General features: G+C 50.9%; 1 protein-coding gene across 1 annotated transcript in view; it reads left to right on the forward strand.

Moving 5' to 3' along the window:
• Positions 1-17909, forward strand: part of EPHB1 (EPH receptor B1) — a 418735-nt gene extending 400826 nt beyond the window's left edge. Inside the window, exons 13-16 of the mRNA XM_087870214.1 lie at positions 4377-4526; positions 10955-11148; positions 12981-13136; positions 16458-17909. Of these exons, the coding sequence (XP_087726340.1) occupies positions 4377-4526; positions 10955-11148; positions 12981-13136; positions 16458-16566 (609 nt within the window). The 3' untranslated portion in view covers positions 16567-17909. The remainder of the gene's footprint in view (positions 1-4376; positions 4527-10954; positions 11149-12980; positions 13137-16457) is intronic.
• Positions 17910-18317: the final 408 nt, after the last annotated feature.

Consider the following 18317-nt stretch of genomic DNA (forward strand, 5'->3'; position numbering starts at 1 on the left):
TGCCAATGCCTCTCGCCCACAGAAGTGTTACTTTTATGGGCATCACTAGGATAAGTCTTCCGCAAGGGGAATTTGTGCTCTGCTCAGACTTTGGCCTGTAAAACCCCACAATTGACTGGGTTTTAGAACGAACGCTACGAGCTGCGCCGTTTAATCTCACTGTGACGAGAGAGTGCGCTGGCTGGGGGCACTGGGGCTGGCCATTGATCCTTGAGAGTGGAGCCGAGTCTCATCGCCGACTGCCCTCTGCGCCGGGATGCAGGGCAGCATGGGTGCCGCCTCCACGTTCGCTGCAGGCGGGCTGCGGCTGAGGGACCCAAGTACCTCTACACTGAGACCTTCTACCTGTGGCCACAGCAGGCAGGTGTGGGTGTGGGGGTGGGTTAATCCACTGCCGAATATCTTCTCTTAGTTCATCAAATTACACACACACACTTTATAGCTTATCTTTTACCAGAGTTAAGGCATGATTATTCCGAAGCAGTGGATTTCAAACTTGTGAAGAATTTCTGAGCAGCACAACCATCCAGTGCAAAGCTTTCCGTGGAAGGTCCGTGTATGAGGTCCTGTGGGGACGGAGGGCCCTGATGGTGGTGAGCTGCTCCTCCCTCCTCTTCCCTTCTCCCTCCCCTACATCCCAGGAGTGACCCCGTGGCAGCTCTGGGGAAACTGGATCCCTGCAGAATGCAGACTGCCTCTGTGTCCCTGGGGGTGGCAGTCGTCTGGTGTCTCGGAGAAACCCTGTGCTGGGGTCAGTGCTCTCCTGACGCCCCAATCCAGTATGATCTCATCTTACTTGGTCACATTTTGAAATACCCAATTTCCAAATCGGCTTCTCTTTGCCCACGTGGATGCAGATTCCTTCCCAGTGAGCCTCATCCATTCCTCAACCCCTGAGAATTCTTCCCTCATGTTCTTTCCCAATCGCTCTTTCTCTGTGCTCCTCCCTCGTGCCTGCTTTGGTGAGAGCCGGCGACTCCTAGAGCACTTTGCAATCAAATGAATGCCTTGGCCTTGGGCCTTCTGGTCCAGACTTCTCTTCCAGCGGGAGGACTGTCCTCACTAGCAGACCCCTGCCTGCTGTATCCCCATTCCACTAACTTTTCTTCCGATCTCCCTCCGTGGGGCTTGGGCACTACACTCTAAATTAATAGTTGTCCTTTCACATAACCAAAGACAAGTTAAATAATCATCACCATAATTACCTCTGAGCATCAGAAGGCAACACCGATGACATGATGCTTGAAAAGCTGAGAGGAACGGTTTAAAATTCCCAGGAAGGAAAGCACCCATCCCTGTGCCCCCCTTGCTTTCCCTTCCTCTTGTTTGCCTTGGAGGTCAGCATAGCCTGCTCTCTTGGCTAAGTGGGAGAGCTCGCGTGACAAGCCGTCAGCTGTCTGTCCAGGGCAGCTCTTCTGGAAGGCTCTGCTCCCTGCTGGGACTGGGGGGCTGGGGGGAGGTGGCCATGACAGGCCACACTCAGTGTTCAGTGAGGCCCGGCAGCGCAAGGTGGCAGGAGGGCCCAGGCGCTTTGCCAGCAGGCCCAGCTCCTCCACTTTACATGCAAGAGGGAGCAACTCAACAGCTGTCACCGGCAGCCCCTGGGGTCCGCTCCAGACTTGGCAGAGAGGACACCTTCAGACTCCCAAACCACCTCTTTGAAATTCAGGGGAGCCACTTCACGTCCCCTCCCCCTCTCTGACACAAACATACGCACAGAAGATAAGCCCGAACTCTCTTACCCACAGACCTACACAGCCAAGCTTTCTCTCTGTCTCCCACTCTGCTCTCACACATACTGATAAGTACTCACTCGTACAGCCCTGTTCCCCCTCTCTCTTTCTCACACACACAGCCATATCCCCTCTCTCTCTCACGCACACAGTCACATTCCCTCTCTCTCTCTCTCTCACACACACAGTCACATTCCCTCTTTCTCTCATGCACACAGTCACATTCCCTCTCTCTCTCACACACACACACACAGTCACATTCCCTCTCTCTCACACACACACACACACAGTCACATCAATTAAACTCCTGCTCTCTCTTGCCTCACTTAACCCAGGTATTCTGAGAGAGCAGAAACCCCTCCCCTGGGCCCAGGCCCCCTCCGGGTGCCAGGTCCACCTGAATGGTGGGCACTGGCTTCCAGGTGTTTGATGACTCCTGGTTCACTGGCTGAATTTTCCAACTCCCTTCCCAGCCATGGGCACCTTGTAGATAAAGCCAGTGAACTTACTGCTGTTCTGGGGGATGGGGAGAACAAAGCCCCCGGGTGCCGCAGAGGCCCAGGCCTGCCCTCCAGGCATTTGTCATTTGTCATGCTGCTGGCATTTGAAGGAGGATGTCTCCCACCACAAAAGCCTGCTGTCGTCCTGGGGGAAATCAGGACTGGCTTCTGTGCAGGAAGCTGGATGTGCCCCTGGGGAGGTCCTGGCTGGGCAGGGCACCGTTACCCCTCCCAGGCCCTGGCCAGGAAACCAGACAGGAATACACTTTGCCGCTTGCTCCTTTTTCTGTCACTCGCACTCAGATTAACCACTTACACATTTTAAAGGTATTTTTGCCAAAGTCCAACATGCATCTCTGGTGATTGGAACAGATCGTGAGAGTGGTCAGTAAAAATAGCCTCCTTCGGGTGGAGGCATGAGGCAGATGCGGAGGGGAGGGAGGGAGCCTCCTGTATCCTGCAGGCAGAGCCCAGGCAGCGAGAAAGGCTGGGGAGGGAGAGCCTGCTACTTGGCAGGAAGACATGAAGATGGGGACCACATTTGTTCTAGAGACTGATGAACTGTGGAGGGCAGCGTTGGCGAGGGCCCCCACTTCACCCTGAGGAGCGGAGTGGCATCGGTGCCCGCAGAGCGCGCCCTGCTCTCTGCCTCCACCCCTCACGCCCCCTGGGGACTGCCAACTGCTGCCATGCCGGGCTCCCCCTTGCTCTCACCCAGCCCCTGCGCACGCTCCTCCCTGCCTGGGCTTCCCTCCTCCCTCCTTTTTGCCGGGTTAACTTCTGCTTGTCCCCTGGGACTGAGCATAGAGGGGAGTGACAGTTCACACGTGTGCAGCACGCCAGGCCCTGTCCCGAGCACTGTGTGGATAGGACCCCACAGAATCCTCACAACGATCAGACTACATAGGTGTGATTGTTCCCCCATTTTGCTGATGAGAAAGAGTGGCACAGAGAGGTTAGGTAACTTACCCGAGGTCACATAGGTTGATAGGGGCAGTCCTGGCATCCAGACCCATCCAGGTGCTCTTACCCCTGCAGGACGCTGGCCCTCTGCTGTTGGCCACCTCCCCCACCCGCTATCTGTGTTAGGGAGTCTACTCTGGCTCTCAGAACACCGCAGCTGCACACTCCTCACTTTCCATCTTGTTAACAACACGTTTTAAGTGTCTGTTGTCTTGTCTGCCTCCCCACTCCCTGTGCAGCCTGAGGGCAGAGACCATGGCTGGCTCATCTCTGGGACACCAGCTCGTCAAAAAGGGCCCGGCACAAAGCAGTGCTCACTGCCTAGTGTTGACAGAGCGAATGGTTGAATGGATGGATATCAATCCCTTAGCTACTCGAAACAGGCCAAGGTCTGGCAGACAAGCTGAGGGCCAAGCAGAGAGCTGGGTTGGAAGCATCCAGTGAAAGGTTGGAGGGCAAGAAGGAAAAGCAGACATAGGAGCAAAAAGTGTTAACTCCAGCCTCTGAATATCAGCCCCCACTGAAAGTCAGGGAAAGAAGCCAGCGCCTACGGAGACCTGAGCACTGGGCCTTTCAACCCAGTGCAGCCCAGGGCTGGCCACAAGCTGCAGGGTGAGGAAGATCTTTCCCCCCTGGCAGGTGGAACACGAGGAGAGTGGGGCAGGCGGCAGCACAGAGTGATCTTGTAGGAGGCCCGCAGGAAGTACCGCTTATCACTTTCTTCCTTGTATTTGTTTTGCTTCCCCTTGGCTCAGTGTTGTGAGTATGACAACTGTGAAGCAAAGCCGGCTGTAACTCACGTCTCGAGGCTCACGTGGCCGATCTTGGGTGCTACAGAATTGCATGTTGGGGTGCGTGTATGACATTTCCACTCCCTCTCCCACCCCACCCCTAACGGCAACATTAGGATCGGCGTGTAGGGAATTGGGGACCAACGAAGCTTCGGTACAGCTGTCACCTCAGCAGTCGTGTGAGACCAGCACGGGCCACACAGATCCTCCTTGAGCCCCTGCACGCAGGTGCATAATGGAGGCTTGCCGTGCGGGGCAGGCTATCCTGGCTGCCCTCATTCACAGGACGTGAGGGCGGGCGAGTGGAAAGGATGTGCATGCCCAGTTCATTTGCTCCCCCTTCACCTAGAAACCTGACAGCTGGGCTGATGAGCTTCTCTGTCTTCCAGGGAGGGAAGATCCCCGTGAGATGGACAGCTCCAGAGGCCATCGCCTACCGCAAGTTCACGTCTGCCAGCGATGTCTGGAGCTACGGGATTGTCATGTGGGAAGTCATGTCATTTGGAGAGAGACCCTATTGGGATATGTCCAACCAAGATGTGAGTGTCGGTGGTACCTGGTCGCCACAAACCCCCACCCGAGGGTTCCCACAGACAGTGGCATGCCAGCCCCTCCTATCTGGTGTCAGCTCAGGGCCTTACAACCCGAACTTGAGGCGTCCAAGCAAGGAGTACAAGGAGCCCCTCAGCACCAGTGTTTCAGCTAATCAGAGAGTCCAGCATGGAGATGTGACAATCCCAGGACCCCCACAGGAGCCCGTAAAGGTGCCTGGGCCGGCCCAGGAGCCCCGGGGCTGGTTCTGAGAGACTGTGGACCATGAACTAGAGCAGGCCCAAATAAAGCAGGAGATTGGGCCCTGCCTCAGAGCCCCCAGCCTGTGTGTTGTCCCGCTGAGGGCGACAGGGGGCGGTGCTGTCTGCTCTGACGGATGTGGGGCCTTGCGCCAGCTGCAGCTTCTGCGTAGCTCGCACCCCTCTGCTTTACAGGGAGGAATTGTAAAGGGTCCTTCTTTCCTGAGAGTCTACTCTTTGGGGGGGCCTCTGTCACCTATCGGCGAAGGAGGAGCTGAGCAGGCTTCCCGAAGCTGGCCAGGTCCCGATAGCCGGCGGGAGTGGGGCCCTGTCCGAGTGCAGGTGACCAGCACCCCTCCAGGCTGCCCTCCAAGGCAGAGGCAGGGAGGACAGAGAAGGGTCATCTGAGATGCTTTAAGCAGAGGTGTTCCAGATGGGACCCTTTGCTTCATAACTATTAAAAGGTGAGGGAGACTTTTGAGGACGATTTGCCTTGTTTAAGGCCCCGAGTGAAAGTCGTATCTAGATTTCCACACTGCCTTTGATCCTGGGCTGTTCCCCTGGACCTTTTGGCTTTTGTTTTTTCAATACATGCCCTCCCCCTGGAGCCGAGAGGATTGCAAAGCCTGCATTCCTCTGTTCCGCTTCCCGTGCCCATCTCCTTGGGGGCGGATATTAATTTCCCAACCTAGCGGCAAGAAGAGGCAGGGCCATCTGCGTCCGGATCTGCTTCACTGGGCAACGGCTGCACCACGCGCAGCTCCCTGCTCGGGCGGCTCTGAGGTACTGCGAACTTGAGACCTCTGGCCTCAGCGAGCCCTGTGGCCAGCCCGAGGTCTGGAGCCATGGCAGGTGCTCAGATTAGGAAAGGTGGCAGTCTGGGAGCTCGAGAAAGCTTTCCCGATGGCAGGGTGGGGAGCAGCCGGGCTCCTGCTGTGGCAGCGCACCCTGGGGGTGGGGGGCGGCGGCATCAGCCCGGGGCGGGCGACAGGGCTGCATGGCTAACCAGGTCCCAGGGCCGTGTGAGGCGTCTGCGTCCCCTCTCACCTAAGATTATCCACGCCTCGCCCCCGCCCCTGTAGCGTGTCAAAGCAGAAAGTGTCAGAATTGATGCCGAGGCTGCATTCTGGAAATCACCTGCACCCCGGCTGCATCCAGACCGTCAGCGAGAGGAGTAATAAATGGGTTCCAGAAACACGCAGGCCCTTCCCTGAGACTTTAATCCTATTAAGGACAATTCAGCACACATAGAATGGATTATGAAATTGTCTGACAAGCGAGATTTGACATTCAAGATATTCGCAGCAAATGAATTCACCTAGGCTGAAAACAAATGGAATTTCTGATACTAGACTTCCAGAATTCCCAAATCCTTCATTCAGCGAACACTCAGCGCTGCTAAGCATTGTGCTTGCCGCTTCTGTTTCTGGGTGTTCACAGTCCGGCGGCGCATACAATGGGCTGTGGGACCGTTTGGGAGGGCGAGGTAAGGAAGACTTTCCAGATATTCGACGTTGAGCTGGGTCTCAAAGGGAACAGGAACATGTGCAAAGTAGCTGTTCATTCCAGTTTCGTTGTATTTCTCCCACACGAAGCCCCTAAACATTGCCCCAAGTGCAGTTCTGCTTTCAGTGGAAGGTGGGGGTGCCTTTCGCCCCCTTGGAAAAGGCCGGGCCTGAGAGAGAGCCAGGAGGGGCTGTGGCTACTTGTCAGAAACCACAGGGGTGGGGGCAGTAAAGGATTCTACAGATGACAATTGAAAGGCTTTAAGAAAGGGAATTGCAGAGGCAAGTCGGAGTGCTGGTAATTGGGCTTCCGGAGCCCAGGAAGGTCTTTGAACATGTACAGAGAGTTTGTCAGCCAGGGAGAGAACTTGGAAGTTCTGCTGCTTGGATCTGATTGACAGAGATAATGAGAGTGGCAGTGTCTGTGGAGAGGAGCTGCGGTTTTACTGGAACATCACAGCTCAACTTAACCCCCTCTGCCCTGGTTCCGCCAGGGCTCTGAGCTTCTCTACTTCACTCTCCCCTGTGGAAGGGGGAGCAGGTGCCGCCGGACTCACTAATGGGAAAGACATGTCTGGGGGCAGCCGGTAGCCCACTGAGGACGGGAGGGCCCGGGGAGGGGCCCCACTCAGCTCAGCTCAGCTCCAGTCACTTCCTCTAAGGCACTGGGGTCAGACCACCTGCCCCTGTCCCCACCTGCTTTTCCAGGTCCAGGGGAGCAAAGGCAGCCCCTCCCCACTCTCTGCCCAGCCCCCTAGGGCCCAGGGCACTGGCTTGTGCTGGCCTTCAGAGGCCCAAAGAGTTGTTGCAGACCATTCCAAGTGAGCCAGCAGCCTGCTCTGCTCGGGTGACAGTGGCCTCAACTGGTTCTCTTACCACCACACCCTCGCTCTGGCTTCTCTCTGGAGATGCCATCTGATCTCATTCTGATCTCCAGGGTTTTCAACAACCATTTATCCCATCCTGTTACCGAGGAAAGGGACCCAGGACTCACTCCCATTTTCAAGTCTGCTCAGAAGAGCACCTTATGCCCCCAACCTCGAGCCATATCTTTCCATACAATTCAAACGTGGTCACTGGTGTTTACAGCCATCAGCTGGCCAGATGGAAGGTGCTTCTCCGTGTCTCCTCCCTGTTTTCCACATCTGCTAGCAACGCAGGCATGACAGAGAATGATCCCCAACCCCGTTAGAGGACCGCAGTTCTTTTTTTGAAATAATGATTTTTTTAATAATAATTTTTTATTATGTTATGTTAGTCACCATACAGTACATCCCCGGTTTTTGATGTAAAGTTCCATGATTCATTACTTGCGTATAACACCCAGTGCACCATGCAATACGTGCCCTCCTTAATACCCATCACTGGCCTATCCGAAATAATGATGTTTTAATTTGATTATAAGTTATATACTCAGGAAACTTGGAAAACATCCAGATCCTTCTCCAAAGGCACAGCACTTCCGTGAAAGACTTGAGCAGATAGAGCAATTAATGACCTAGGTAATTTTTTCTTTGGGGTGGAGGGTAAAGGCTTTTTTTTTTCTATGTACAAGAGGCATCAATGCTTCCAGAATATCAACCCAAGTAATAACAACAAAATTATCTAGAAGAAATAGCAAATGGCATAAAGTCCCATTTTGTAAACATGAGTGTGGCTATCCTCTATCCTGGAAGGTGAGAAATAGGGATCTGGCATTAATTAACCCCCAACTATGTGCTTGGAGCTTCTCAAACACTATCTTCCTAGGCTTCCAAGTGACCAGCAGTAGGACAGTAACCCCCTTTGCGGAGACATCTACTGTAGTGGATGTGGCAGGAATGACAGCCTCCATCTGATGCAGAGATGCCTTCTACTGTTCATGTGTGTGCTGCTCGACGCCATCTCATTATGTCACGTAATCTTTTTAATAACCCATCTGTGCAACTTCCAGAAGTCAAGTGACTCTCCCAAGTTTCTGGAGCTAATAAGAAGTGAAGCTAGGATTTGAACCCAGGCCTCTGGTGTCTTTGCCCTTAGCTACGATGCCATACTGTCACCAGCACCGTGTGTGGGCCTTGCCTCCTGGCTGACCTACAGGGAGGAGGGATCAGTGGTTCAGATGTCCTCTTAAAAAGAAAGTCTCCCAACAAACAGAGGAAATACAAAAAAAATGTCAGGACAGTCTTCAACATGTCCACTGAAGTGGCATGTGGAGGAGACGAGCGAGGTATAGCTAAGTTGCATTTGACCCAGAGCTCACAGACCGAAGAGCCAGTGCATGCACAGGTCCCCCAGGCTCGTGGGACTCTGCCAGGAGTGCGTGGGTCAGCGGGGCACACCATGGAGCTGTGCCTCCTGCGGAAAGGCCCTGACTCCAGCGCTCCTTCCTGCCACAGGCAGATGGGAAGAAAACTTGCCAGAGGAAATACGTACTATTTTGGGCTCTGGAATCAAATAATTTGAGCGAAGATGCCAGCAGTTTAGGGGAACATAAGCTGCCCTGCACTGGAAGACTTTGGGGACCACCCCTAGCCCCATGAGAAACTGAGTACCGACACTAGCCTCTCCTGCCGGCCCTACCCAGCTTGTCCTTAAGGAACCCAAAAGAAGCCATTCAATGGGTAATCCCACTTGTCTCCACAGTGAGTAGGAGCTCTGTGACAGGGCCCCTCAGTCTGGCTGCCTAGAAGGAGCTGGGAAAAGGTGCCAATTGATGAGCCAGGCTGATGGGAAGGATGCCCGGCCACACTTCCTCACGGATTACTTGGTTTAGCTCCATACCCCTGTTTGCTGCCACAAAGACATGGAACAGCTCCCAGGACTGCTCTCCAGGCTGAGATTACAATGGCAGCCCCACGGAGGCTTAGGGAAAGTGGGCTTCAGGGTATTCCAGACTTGAATCAGACAGCCCTGCGATGTCTTCTCAATCCTACCATTTCCTAGCTGTGGGTCCTCAAGCAGGTTACTTCACTGTTTGCCTCTGCTTCCTCCTGGGGAAGATGGGCTGTAATGCCCTCCTGAGAGGAGAGCAGGTCATTTGATCGACGAGAGTTTGTCGAAGGTAAAAATGTGTCGGTGGTGCAACATATTATTCAAAAGCGGATGTTGCCAGTCCCCAGTTGGTGTGCAGTGCGGATACTGGTACGGTTCGTGTGCTTGTTTGCTTTTCCACCACCTAGAATAGAAGGAATAATACACCTTGATTATCTGTAATGACTTCAGGTCATATTATCACATCCCACACTTCATGTCCCATATACTGGGCATAGAATTTGTAAAAATATACTGATTGAAAATATTCAATTTCTGACTGATCTACAAGGTAAAAAAAAAAAAAAGAATAATCAATTGAAATGAATCTGACATTTTTTAAAGTAGAGGCGAAAACACCTGAAAATCCCTGAACTCCAAATTATTTCTTTTGTTGTTCAAGATGCTTGAGCTGTTTATTTTACTATAAAATCAATGTATAATTATGATAGAAAATAAAAACACAAACAAGCAAAAAGAGAAACATAAAGAGCACTCACGTGTCTACCTGCCCAGAGGCAGCTATCATTAACACCGTGGTATGTATCTTTCCAAGGTCTTTTGTATGCATGGGTATAATTACTGTTTTTTGTTTTGTTTTGATTTTTGTTTTTAACAAAAGCAAGACTATCCTATACCTGTAGTTATGCAGCCTGCTCTTTTACCTAATATTACAATGTGAGTACATTTCCATTTCAATAGGTACATTTTTGCAACATCACTTCAAGGCACTCATTGCATTCCAGGCCTCCCAGTGTGGTAGGAGGGTACCATAATGTATTCACACGTATAGCACTGGGCGGTTTACAATTATTTTCGCGATGACGAAAAGCACAGAGGAGGCATAATTGATTTAAATGAATTGAAAATTAAGAAGGAAAGTGTAAAAAAAAAAAAAAAAGAAAAACAACTCTTACAACATATAAAAAGCAGGCAAAAGTACTTAAAGATCTGGAAATCTCAACAAAATTGTCCCCTGGAGTCTGTGCAAATTACCAAAACCTGATTGGATTATATTCATTTTAGCTCACGTTGTTATTTTGACCATTGTCATTGTACTTAACCAGTTTGTGTAGCCAAATTATCTTCAGCCCAGCTCGTGCTGCTGCATCATGAAGTTGAAGGCAAACAGTGCATGGGAAGCACCTAGAAGGGCCCTGCCATGGAGTAGGCTGTCTGTCAAATGCTGATTGCTTCCTTCCCTTAGCAGCGTAAGGACTAGGCCACCTCAGGCTTTGGAGGGTATCCTTTAGACCTGGCAAACTCACTAGGTTTCCCACATGCCAGTGCTTCATCACCCCCAGTGCCACCAGCCGCCACCAAGGCAGAATGGAGCCTGATGTCCTCTTAAAGAGAGAAGAAGCTCAAGCCGTTCAGCAGATCATTCCTCAGTAAGCATTGCCAGAGATCCGGGGTGTGTCAGGTCTTGCTGCAGGTGTGGGGACACGAGGGAACAGTAAGACATGGTCCCTACTCTCAAGGAGCCCACAGTCTAGGGGGAAAGGCCAAGTGCACATACAGTCCATTGTGGTGCGAGATACATGAGCACACACTGAGAGCACCTGAATCCGGGAGGCTCCATCCTTAGGGGCTAATTTGTGAATGACTGGCTGGTGTCTCTTCGCACCGTCATGCCTGTTTCTGTGTACGTCCCCGCAGGTCATCAATGCCATTGAGCAGGACTACCGGCTGCCCCCACCCATGGACTGTCCAGCTGCCCTACACCAGCTCATGCTGGACTGTTGGCAGAAGGACCGTAACAGCCGGCCCCGCTTTGCAGAGATTGTCAACACCCTGGACAAGATGATCCGAAACCCGGCAAGTCTCAAGACTGTGGCAACCATCACCGCCGTGTGAGTCTCGTGGAACAGGGTTGTTCCTAGGGGTTGGTGGTCACACAGCCAGGGGCAGGCCCAATAGCAAGGCTGCTACCCTTTTCATCTATTGACAGCAAGAGCGAGGTGGCTAAGCTTATCCACTAATGGAAGAAACTCTAAGACTTCTCCTTTCCTTTTTCTTTTCCACTTCCCTAAAGCATTCCCCACTTCCAGCATGGGCTATGGACAGATAGCAAGATACCCGTCTGGGTTTCCACCTTCTGCTGGCTTCAGATAGACTGGGTGCTGGGCTCTGTAACAACTGAGTGTATGGGATAGGAGTGGTAATGAGGCCCCACTTCTGGGAGATCCGGTTTCCAGAAGGCACCCTTTCTGTTCACCATACCAGGTAGAGCTGCAGACTTGGAACTTTGGCCCACCAAAGCCACTGGATTTGTTGTGAGCAAATGCACAGAACAACTTTGGATTCCTGTTAGCAACTGTCAGCTGTACGTTACTCTCTACATTGCCGTGTTAGCTGACTGACTAATTGATCTTTTCAACCAAAGTTTACTGGGCAATTAGATGCTAAGCACCATGCCCATTGCTAGCAGTATAGAATGAACAAGACAGACATGTTTCCTGCCCTCACGGAGCTTAGAATCTTTTAGGAGGGACAAACCCAGATGGTCACCCAAAGAAATGCAAACTTGAGACCTTGGTAGCCAGCTTGGCGGGGAGGCGTGTGGTGTTGGAGAGCATGGGTACACACCTTACCTGGTATCGGGGAGGCAGCCCTGAGGAGTGTTCTTTCCAGCTGAGCACTGAAGGGAGAGAACACATGAACTGAATGAAAGGAAGATGGGAGGAGAGGGATAGGTGTCCCAGGCCAAGGAACAGCATATGCAGAGCCTCAAGGGTGGGAAGGACAGGGCCAGTGTGTTCAGAGTCCAGTCTGTGAGGGGACTGGGTCAGGGCTGATGCTGGCGAGGTGGGCAAGGGCCAGACGCGCAGAGCCTGTAGGCCCTGCTACGACTTCTGGGCTTGATTTTCAGAGCAGCGAGCACCCATGGAAGGGTTTGGCATGAATCGGAGTCAGGGTCAGGGTTATGCACGTGATGCACTTGCATTTTCAAAGAACACCAGGCTCCAGTGTGGACCTTATGTCGAGGGGAAGGAACATGCAGGAAGAAGACAGGCAGGAGAATGTTGCAGCAGTGATGACAGAGGAGATAGGGTCTTAAGTCGGAGTAATGGTGCAGAAAGAGGTTAAGAGATTTTGGAGGTCAAATCTTTAATTCTTGGTGAAGGACTGCACAGGGGTGTTGGGGGTTGAGGGATATGTCAAGGTGGCACCCTGCTTTGTGGGTTAGGTAGCAGGGTGTCTGCTTTGAGAACGTGCCAGAGGTCAACAGAGGGCTGCTCTGTTGCATTTATTTCAATTAGCTGAGGATGGAACTAGGAAAAAAAAAATGTTACCAATAGATTTGAAAAGGTTATAGTGAACTTTATATATTTTTAAAAGAACCGTATCTTTGGACTGTGAAGCTCTTCGATTCCAGTTTACAAAGGAGTTACGGCCTTCCCTTCCCTCCAGACTGCGTGCTGCGTCAGTCTGTCTGTCCGGGCCGGCTGATGTGTGGCCGGGCCCGTAGGCAAGGGTACTTGCCACCTCGCCTCAGAAGTCATGCCAACTCAGAATTCTGTAAGGAAAGAAGGGTCCGCGCCGGGCTCTCCTGTCATCCGCATCCTGTCAGGCAGGAATCCTCATCCTGCATGAAGTCGGCTGTCTGCCCGGAGTGTGGCTCTGTGCACGCACCTCTGCCGCTGTGGGGTCACCTGCTCCTGTCTCTCTCTCTCCCACACAGGCCTTCCCAGCCCCTGCTAGACCGCTCCATTCCAGACTTCACGGCCTTTACCACCGTGGATGACTGGCTCAGTGCCATCAAAATGGTCCAGTACAGGGACAGCTTCCTCACCGCCGGCTTCACCTCCCTCCAGCTGGTCACCCAGATGACATCAGAGTAAGTGATGGGCATCGCCTCCGTGCCGCCTGTGGGTGGGGACCAAGCTCCGTCCCTGCTGTGGCTCATGGTACCCGTCTTGATCTCTGGCCCCACCCCCAGAGCTCCATTTCTGTGTAGACCCGGGCCTGGTGGGGAAGTGCCCTGGAAAAATGCCCGGCTTGGGCGGCGAGGCTGAGAGCCATCGTGGCCCCAAATGAGAGTTCTTCCAAGTCACAGCCATATGTCATTTGCCTAATCATCAAGAGTCTCTCCTCCGTTTAAGTTTTTAAACTTAACCCATCAAAAAGAGCATCCCGGTGGAGAGAGCACAACCAGCCCGCACTTCAAGCAGCATAGCGGGAAGAGGCACTGCTCTGATTCAGCAGCCATCCCAGACGTGTGGGGAGCTCGGAACCCTCCTTAGATAGCGCTTGTGAACAAGCAGACGTTTCCATCCCCCACCAATTATTTACCAGTCTGCAGCTCCCACAGGAGGATGGAGGAACACAAAAACTAAAATTATTCAAATAAGATGAGAGCCAGAAAGGGTCTTAAACATCCATTAGTCCATCGTTTCCCCAAGAATGTTCTGAGCAGCACCCGTTCTGGGAAATGTTAATAGGTTCTCCTTGGAAAAAAGGTCCCCCGGTCAAATAAATTTGGGAAATATTGCACACTTTATCGCCCTCTTGGAGATTTGCTACACATATTAGCATTGTAAAGACCATGAGAAATCCCGAAAGAAAGAAACCCATTTAAAATTATTAAATACTGTGGAACCGTATTTTTGAGGGCCAGAGTTTCGTGGCACGGTGGTTTGGGAAATAATGATCTAGTCCCGCCCCTTCCGTTCCACAGATTGGGAAGGCAGGTGAGTTAGTGCCTGAAGCCTCAGTGCTCGCGAGTGGCAAAGCAGGGGTGAAAGCCTACTTTCCTGAAGGCCACTTGCATCTCCTCCTACCAGTCCGCCCTAGGGGTGCCCGTACTTTGTGGCACCCCGGAGTGATCTGGGAATCTTTAAAAAAATGCCGATGCCTGACTTCCACTCCTAGGTCTGCTGGTTGGATTGGAACGAGCTGAGACCTGGGCGTCAGGGTGTTTAAACTCCCCGGGTGATTCTCGTGCAGCCTAGCCTGGGACCCACCAGACTGAGGTTGGCAAGGGTCGAATTTTGAGTACACACAACCTGCTAGAGGGGACCTCATCGACCGCCCAGCCCACAACGTGCATGGACAGCATGGGGGGTTGGTGGCCTGTGACACACACTTCCCAAGTTAGAGGATCGGTCAGTCCTCCAGGCAATTGGCAAACACTTACGGGTCACGGGTTATGTCTCGGGCACTGGGCTAGGCGCTGGGATCTCCTCCTGTGGTGGGCCAGCTTCTAGGTCCCCAGGGAGAGGGGTGGTCCCATCCAGCCCCAGAGGCTGAACCCCGAAGGAACAGCTTCTGTCCTGGACTACTGCTTTGCAGTCCGTCTTCCTGGAGTCCCCCACTCTACCTCTCTGAGGTTGATTCTTGCCAGAAATGATGGAACCTCCACTTTCTCCAGGGAGACGGCTTGAATGTGCATCTTGCCTAGGATCCATGAAACATCAGAATTCGGTTTTTAAATGTGGGTTCATTTTTCTGTTGATGCCTAAAAAGGGCACTCCCTGCCACTATGAATTATTGTCAGGCTCCACCAAAAACAACAAAAAAAAAGAAGCAGCAGCACTTAGCAGTGGGAAACCAGCTTCCCCATCTTGCAGAGCTAGCATGGCTGTCCCAGATGATTGGAGAGCCTGGATTCAGGGACAGAAGTGGGTGCTCACGCTGGTGGGGCTACCCCTGCTTCCCCACTGTGATATGGCTGAGTATGGGGCCATCACCCCCTAATCCCCCATGACTGAAGGAATCAAATGGAGTAATTTCCTCAGTCTGGAAAAGGAAAAATTAAAGGATTTAGTTCAAAGTAAAAAATGTCCACACACTATTGGAGCAATTTAGTTCGTTTCTTGAGAGATAAAAGATGGGGAAAGAACATGGACAACTAAATAAAATAGATTGCAGGATAATTTGTGAATTCGAAATTCAAGCATGCCTCTCCGAAGTGTTTGCTGAAAAGACATGGACAATTCGACAGTCTGAGCCAGCTGCAGCCCCGAGGGGATTGTCCACCAGCTGAAAGGGGGAGTTGAGGGGAGCCCAGGAGCCTCCTCGTGGGGAGTCATCTGCTATGCTAGGGAGGGGCATTTGGGGGGGAATACAGTCAGGACCTTAGAAGAGTTCTGAGCACAGCTCTGCAAGGGTGGCTAAGAACCTGGTAGTCTTGAATTCGAACCCAGCTCCACTACCAGTGATCTCTTGTGGGATCTTGAGCATGTTACCTGACTTCTCTGAGCCCTGCTTGCCTTGTCCATAATGAGCAAATAATCATTGCATGCATCTCATTGGTTTGTGGTGAGAGCTTAATGGAATAGCGCAACAAAGCACTTATCCTGTTGCCTGCCTACAGGAGGCACGTGAGAAACAATTACTGCTAAATTATTATTGTTGACTCTGAGTGGTTTGTCAATATTCGTGAAATGCTTCATTAGGTATAAATGAGATAGTATACAGCACATGAGAAGTACTCGAGCAATGCTATATATTATTGTTATCATAATTATTACTAACTAGGGAAAGATGCATGGGTCTCTCCAAAATTAAATATAAGCCATGAACTTGATCATAGTAAGACTCACAGCTTAAAGATGAATCCAATTCAAACCCCTATCCTAAACATATTACTTGAATTCCTGCTTGGGCAGATATTTGAAAGTTATTTTGAGATCACCCTTCTTAAAAATTCATGACATTAAAATTCAAACAGAGGCAGAAAACGGAAACTCAGGGGAAAAACATCAGAAAACCCAGCAAACCCCACATCTTTTCGATCTCAGTGGGTGATCACTAATTTAGGCAGAAAGCTCCACAGCATAACTAAAGCCCCGTATAGTGTGTGCATGGAGTGTTAAAACAACACAGGGAAAAGTTCTAGTCCACCTAGGGTCAGGGACACAAGGAAGGGACTGCTTCAGAACCCATAGGTGAAGAACAGGGTACACGACTTCCAGGATAGTCTAAGTTGGAGGGGCCGTTGGGGACGAAGGCCACTGCATGAAGCAAGTGAGATTGAGCAAGAAAATATCTAGGTAGGCGCTTGCCAAAGACTTGGGTAAACTTGAGTGTTGGATTTTAAACACTTTTATTTGCCTACCCAGCTATATCAAGAGCTTGCCTTCTGTGATGAGTTTTGACCCGTGAAAAGCTGCCCTAACACTAAAGCACTTTTTGTGTGTGGCTTTCTCCCTCCTAGAGACCTCCTGAGAATAGGGGTCACTTTGGCAGGTCATCAGAAGAAGATCCTGAACAGCATTCATTCTATGAGGGTCCAGATGAGTCAGTCACCAACAGCAATGGCATGAGAACTCTCATTTTCTGGGGGGAGGAGAGGAAGGAAAAGGACCAGGCTCAAGAGGGAACCAGAGGTCGACCACTGTGGAATGTTCTGGAAAGATTGGCTTCTCGGCTGAGAAATGCATTACATCAGTGAAGAAGAAACTGGACCTGTTCTTAATAGGCAGCCTTCATTTCTCAGTGACAGAGCATGTTTCAGATGCCGTGGGAAACCAAATCTGTGATAATAAAAATACAAACAGGTGATGTTCAACGGAAGTGAAGACAAAACAGTATGCTTCGGGGGAACCAAGAGTAAACTCGGCTCCCACCCTCGGGGTGCTGGAGTCACCCATCCACAGGAAGAAAGGGAAGGAGGTAGAGGGAAGAAACAGGCAGTTTTCCATTTTCTTCCTCACCAATGACATTCTTTTCTTTTCTCCTTTTGTACTCCTCCCCACGAGCCCTCTCCCTTCTCCCACATCCATTTCCCTTTGCTCATGACTCGTGTAGGGAAGTTCCTTCAAACAAACCCCAGCTCCTGAGTCTCCAGATGTCGTTCTGTCAGTTGCCAAAGGACTTTGCTGACCACTGCATGGGGGATCCAACCAATTCAATTAATGTCTTCATATTGAAGAAGAGATGTACCTTCAACTGAAAACCTTGTTTTTCTTTTGTTTGCATTTTCTGCAAAAAGGAAAAAGAAACCACAAATTGGAAAAAAAAAAACAAAAACAAACCCTGTTTCCGTGTGCAAGAGCACACACATGTGTGTCTGTGTTCTAAAATGACTGTGCTTGTTCGTAACAGATGCAAACAAGAAAGAAGAACTGGGAAGTCTTTGCCCCCGGAAAATCCAAAGGGGCTGGAACGTGTTGTTGGGTTGGTGTTCTGGTTGGCCCCGTTGGCCTATGGGCTCAATGGGGAGAGAAAGCAGGGAGAAAAATAAAACGAAAGGGGGAAAAACTCTCAGGAGCTTGCAAATTCAGACAGGAAACAGGTGAGCGGTTTGAATTGGAGGCAGTGTGGGCCATTCTAGAATGATACTGACTGATTATTCTTGGTAACATCTGAAGAGAAGGAGAAGGAAAGTGTTTCTGGAGAATGTTCTTCCACATCCCTGGAATCTGCAATTCAAGAGATGGCAAGGGAGAATTCTTACCTGATCTGTGGACTGGCTTAAGCCGTGTGGCATCCAAGGAATGTTTCAAATGTGTCTGTGTTTCTCTGCATTCCTTCTTGTACCCCATTGTTCAGTTTGCTTTTGTAAATTCCACCTAACATTTAAATATTTTTAATTTCTCCTTTTCTCTTACTCTCCTTGCTAATTTTACCTCTCTAATTAAAATGAGCAGAAGCATGTCTGGGTTTACATAGATGCTGTCAGAGTGTGTGTTCTCAGACCCCAGCGGGTCCATTCCCGAGTTCAGGAGAATCCCTAACTGTTGTCCTTCTTCCCCTCGTATGGGAGGGAAGGAATACGTCCCAACCTTGTGACTCCCACGAAGCAGAATATATTAGAATTGCTCTCGCTGATGTGGCCCAAAGGAAGAACGGAATAAATATGAGGCTCTGAAGCCTCAAGAATGCAGCTTACGAAGTCGATAAATATAAACAGTCACCAATAATAGACTATCAGCCCTGATTTCAGTTTGCATACTGCACTGGAGAAGTTCATATCCGGGCCAATTTTGTAAAAGCCACTAAAGCCTATTTTAGACTGCTTGCTTGTGGTATGTCTGTGAACATGCAGTTGGAGGGGAGGGCGGGCGGCAGTAGA

Source organism: Ursus americanus, chromosome 20 (assembly GCF_024610735.1).
Source record: "Ursus americanus isolate L20-20 chromosome 20, mUrsAme1.1.p, whole genome shotgun sequence".
NCBI lineage: Eukaryota > Metazoa > Chordata > Mammalia > Carnivora > Ursidae > Ursus > Ursus americanus.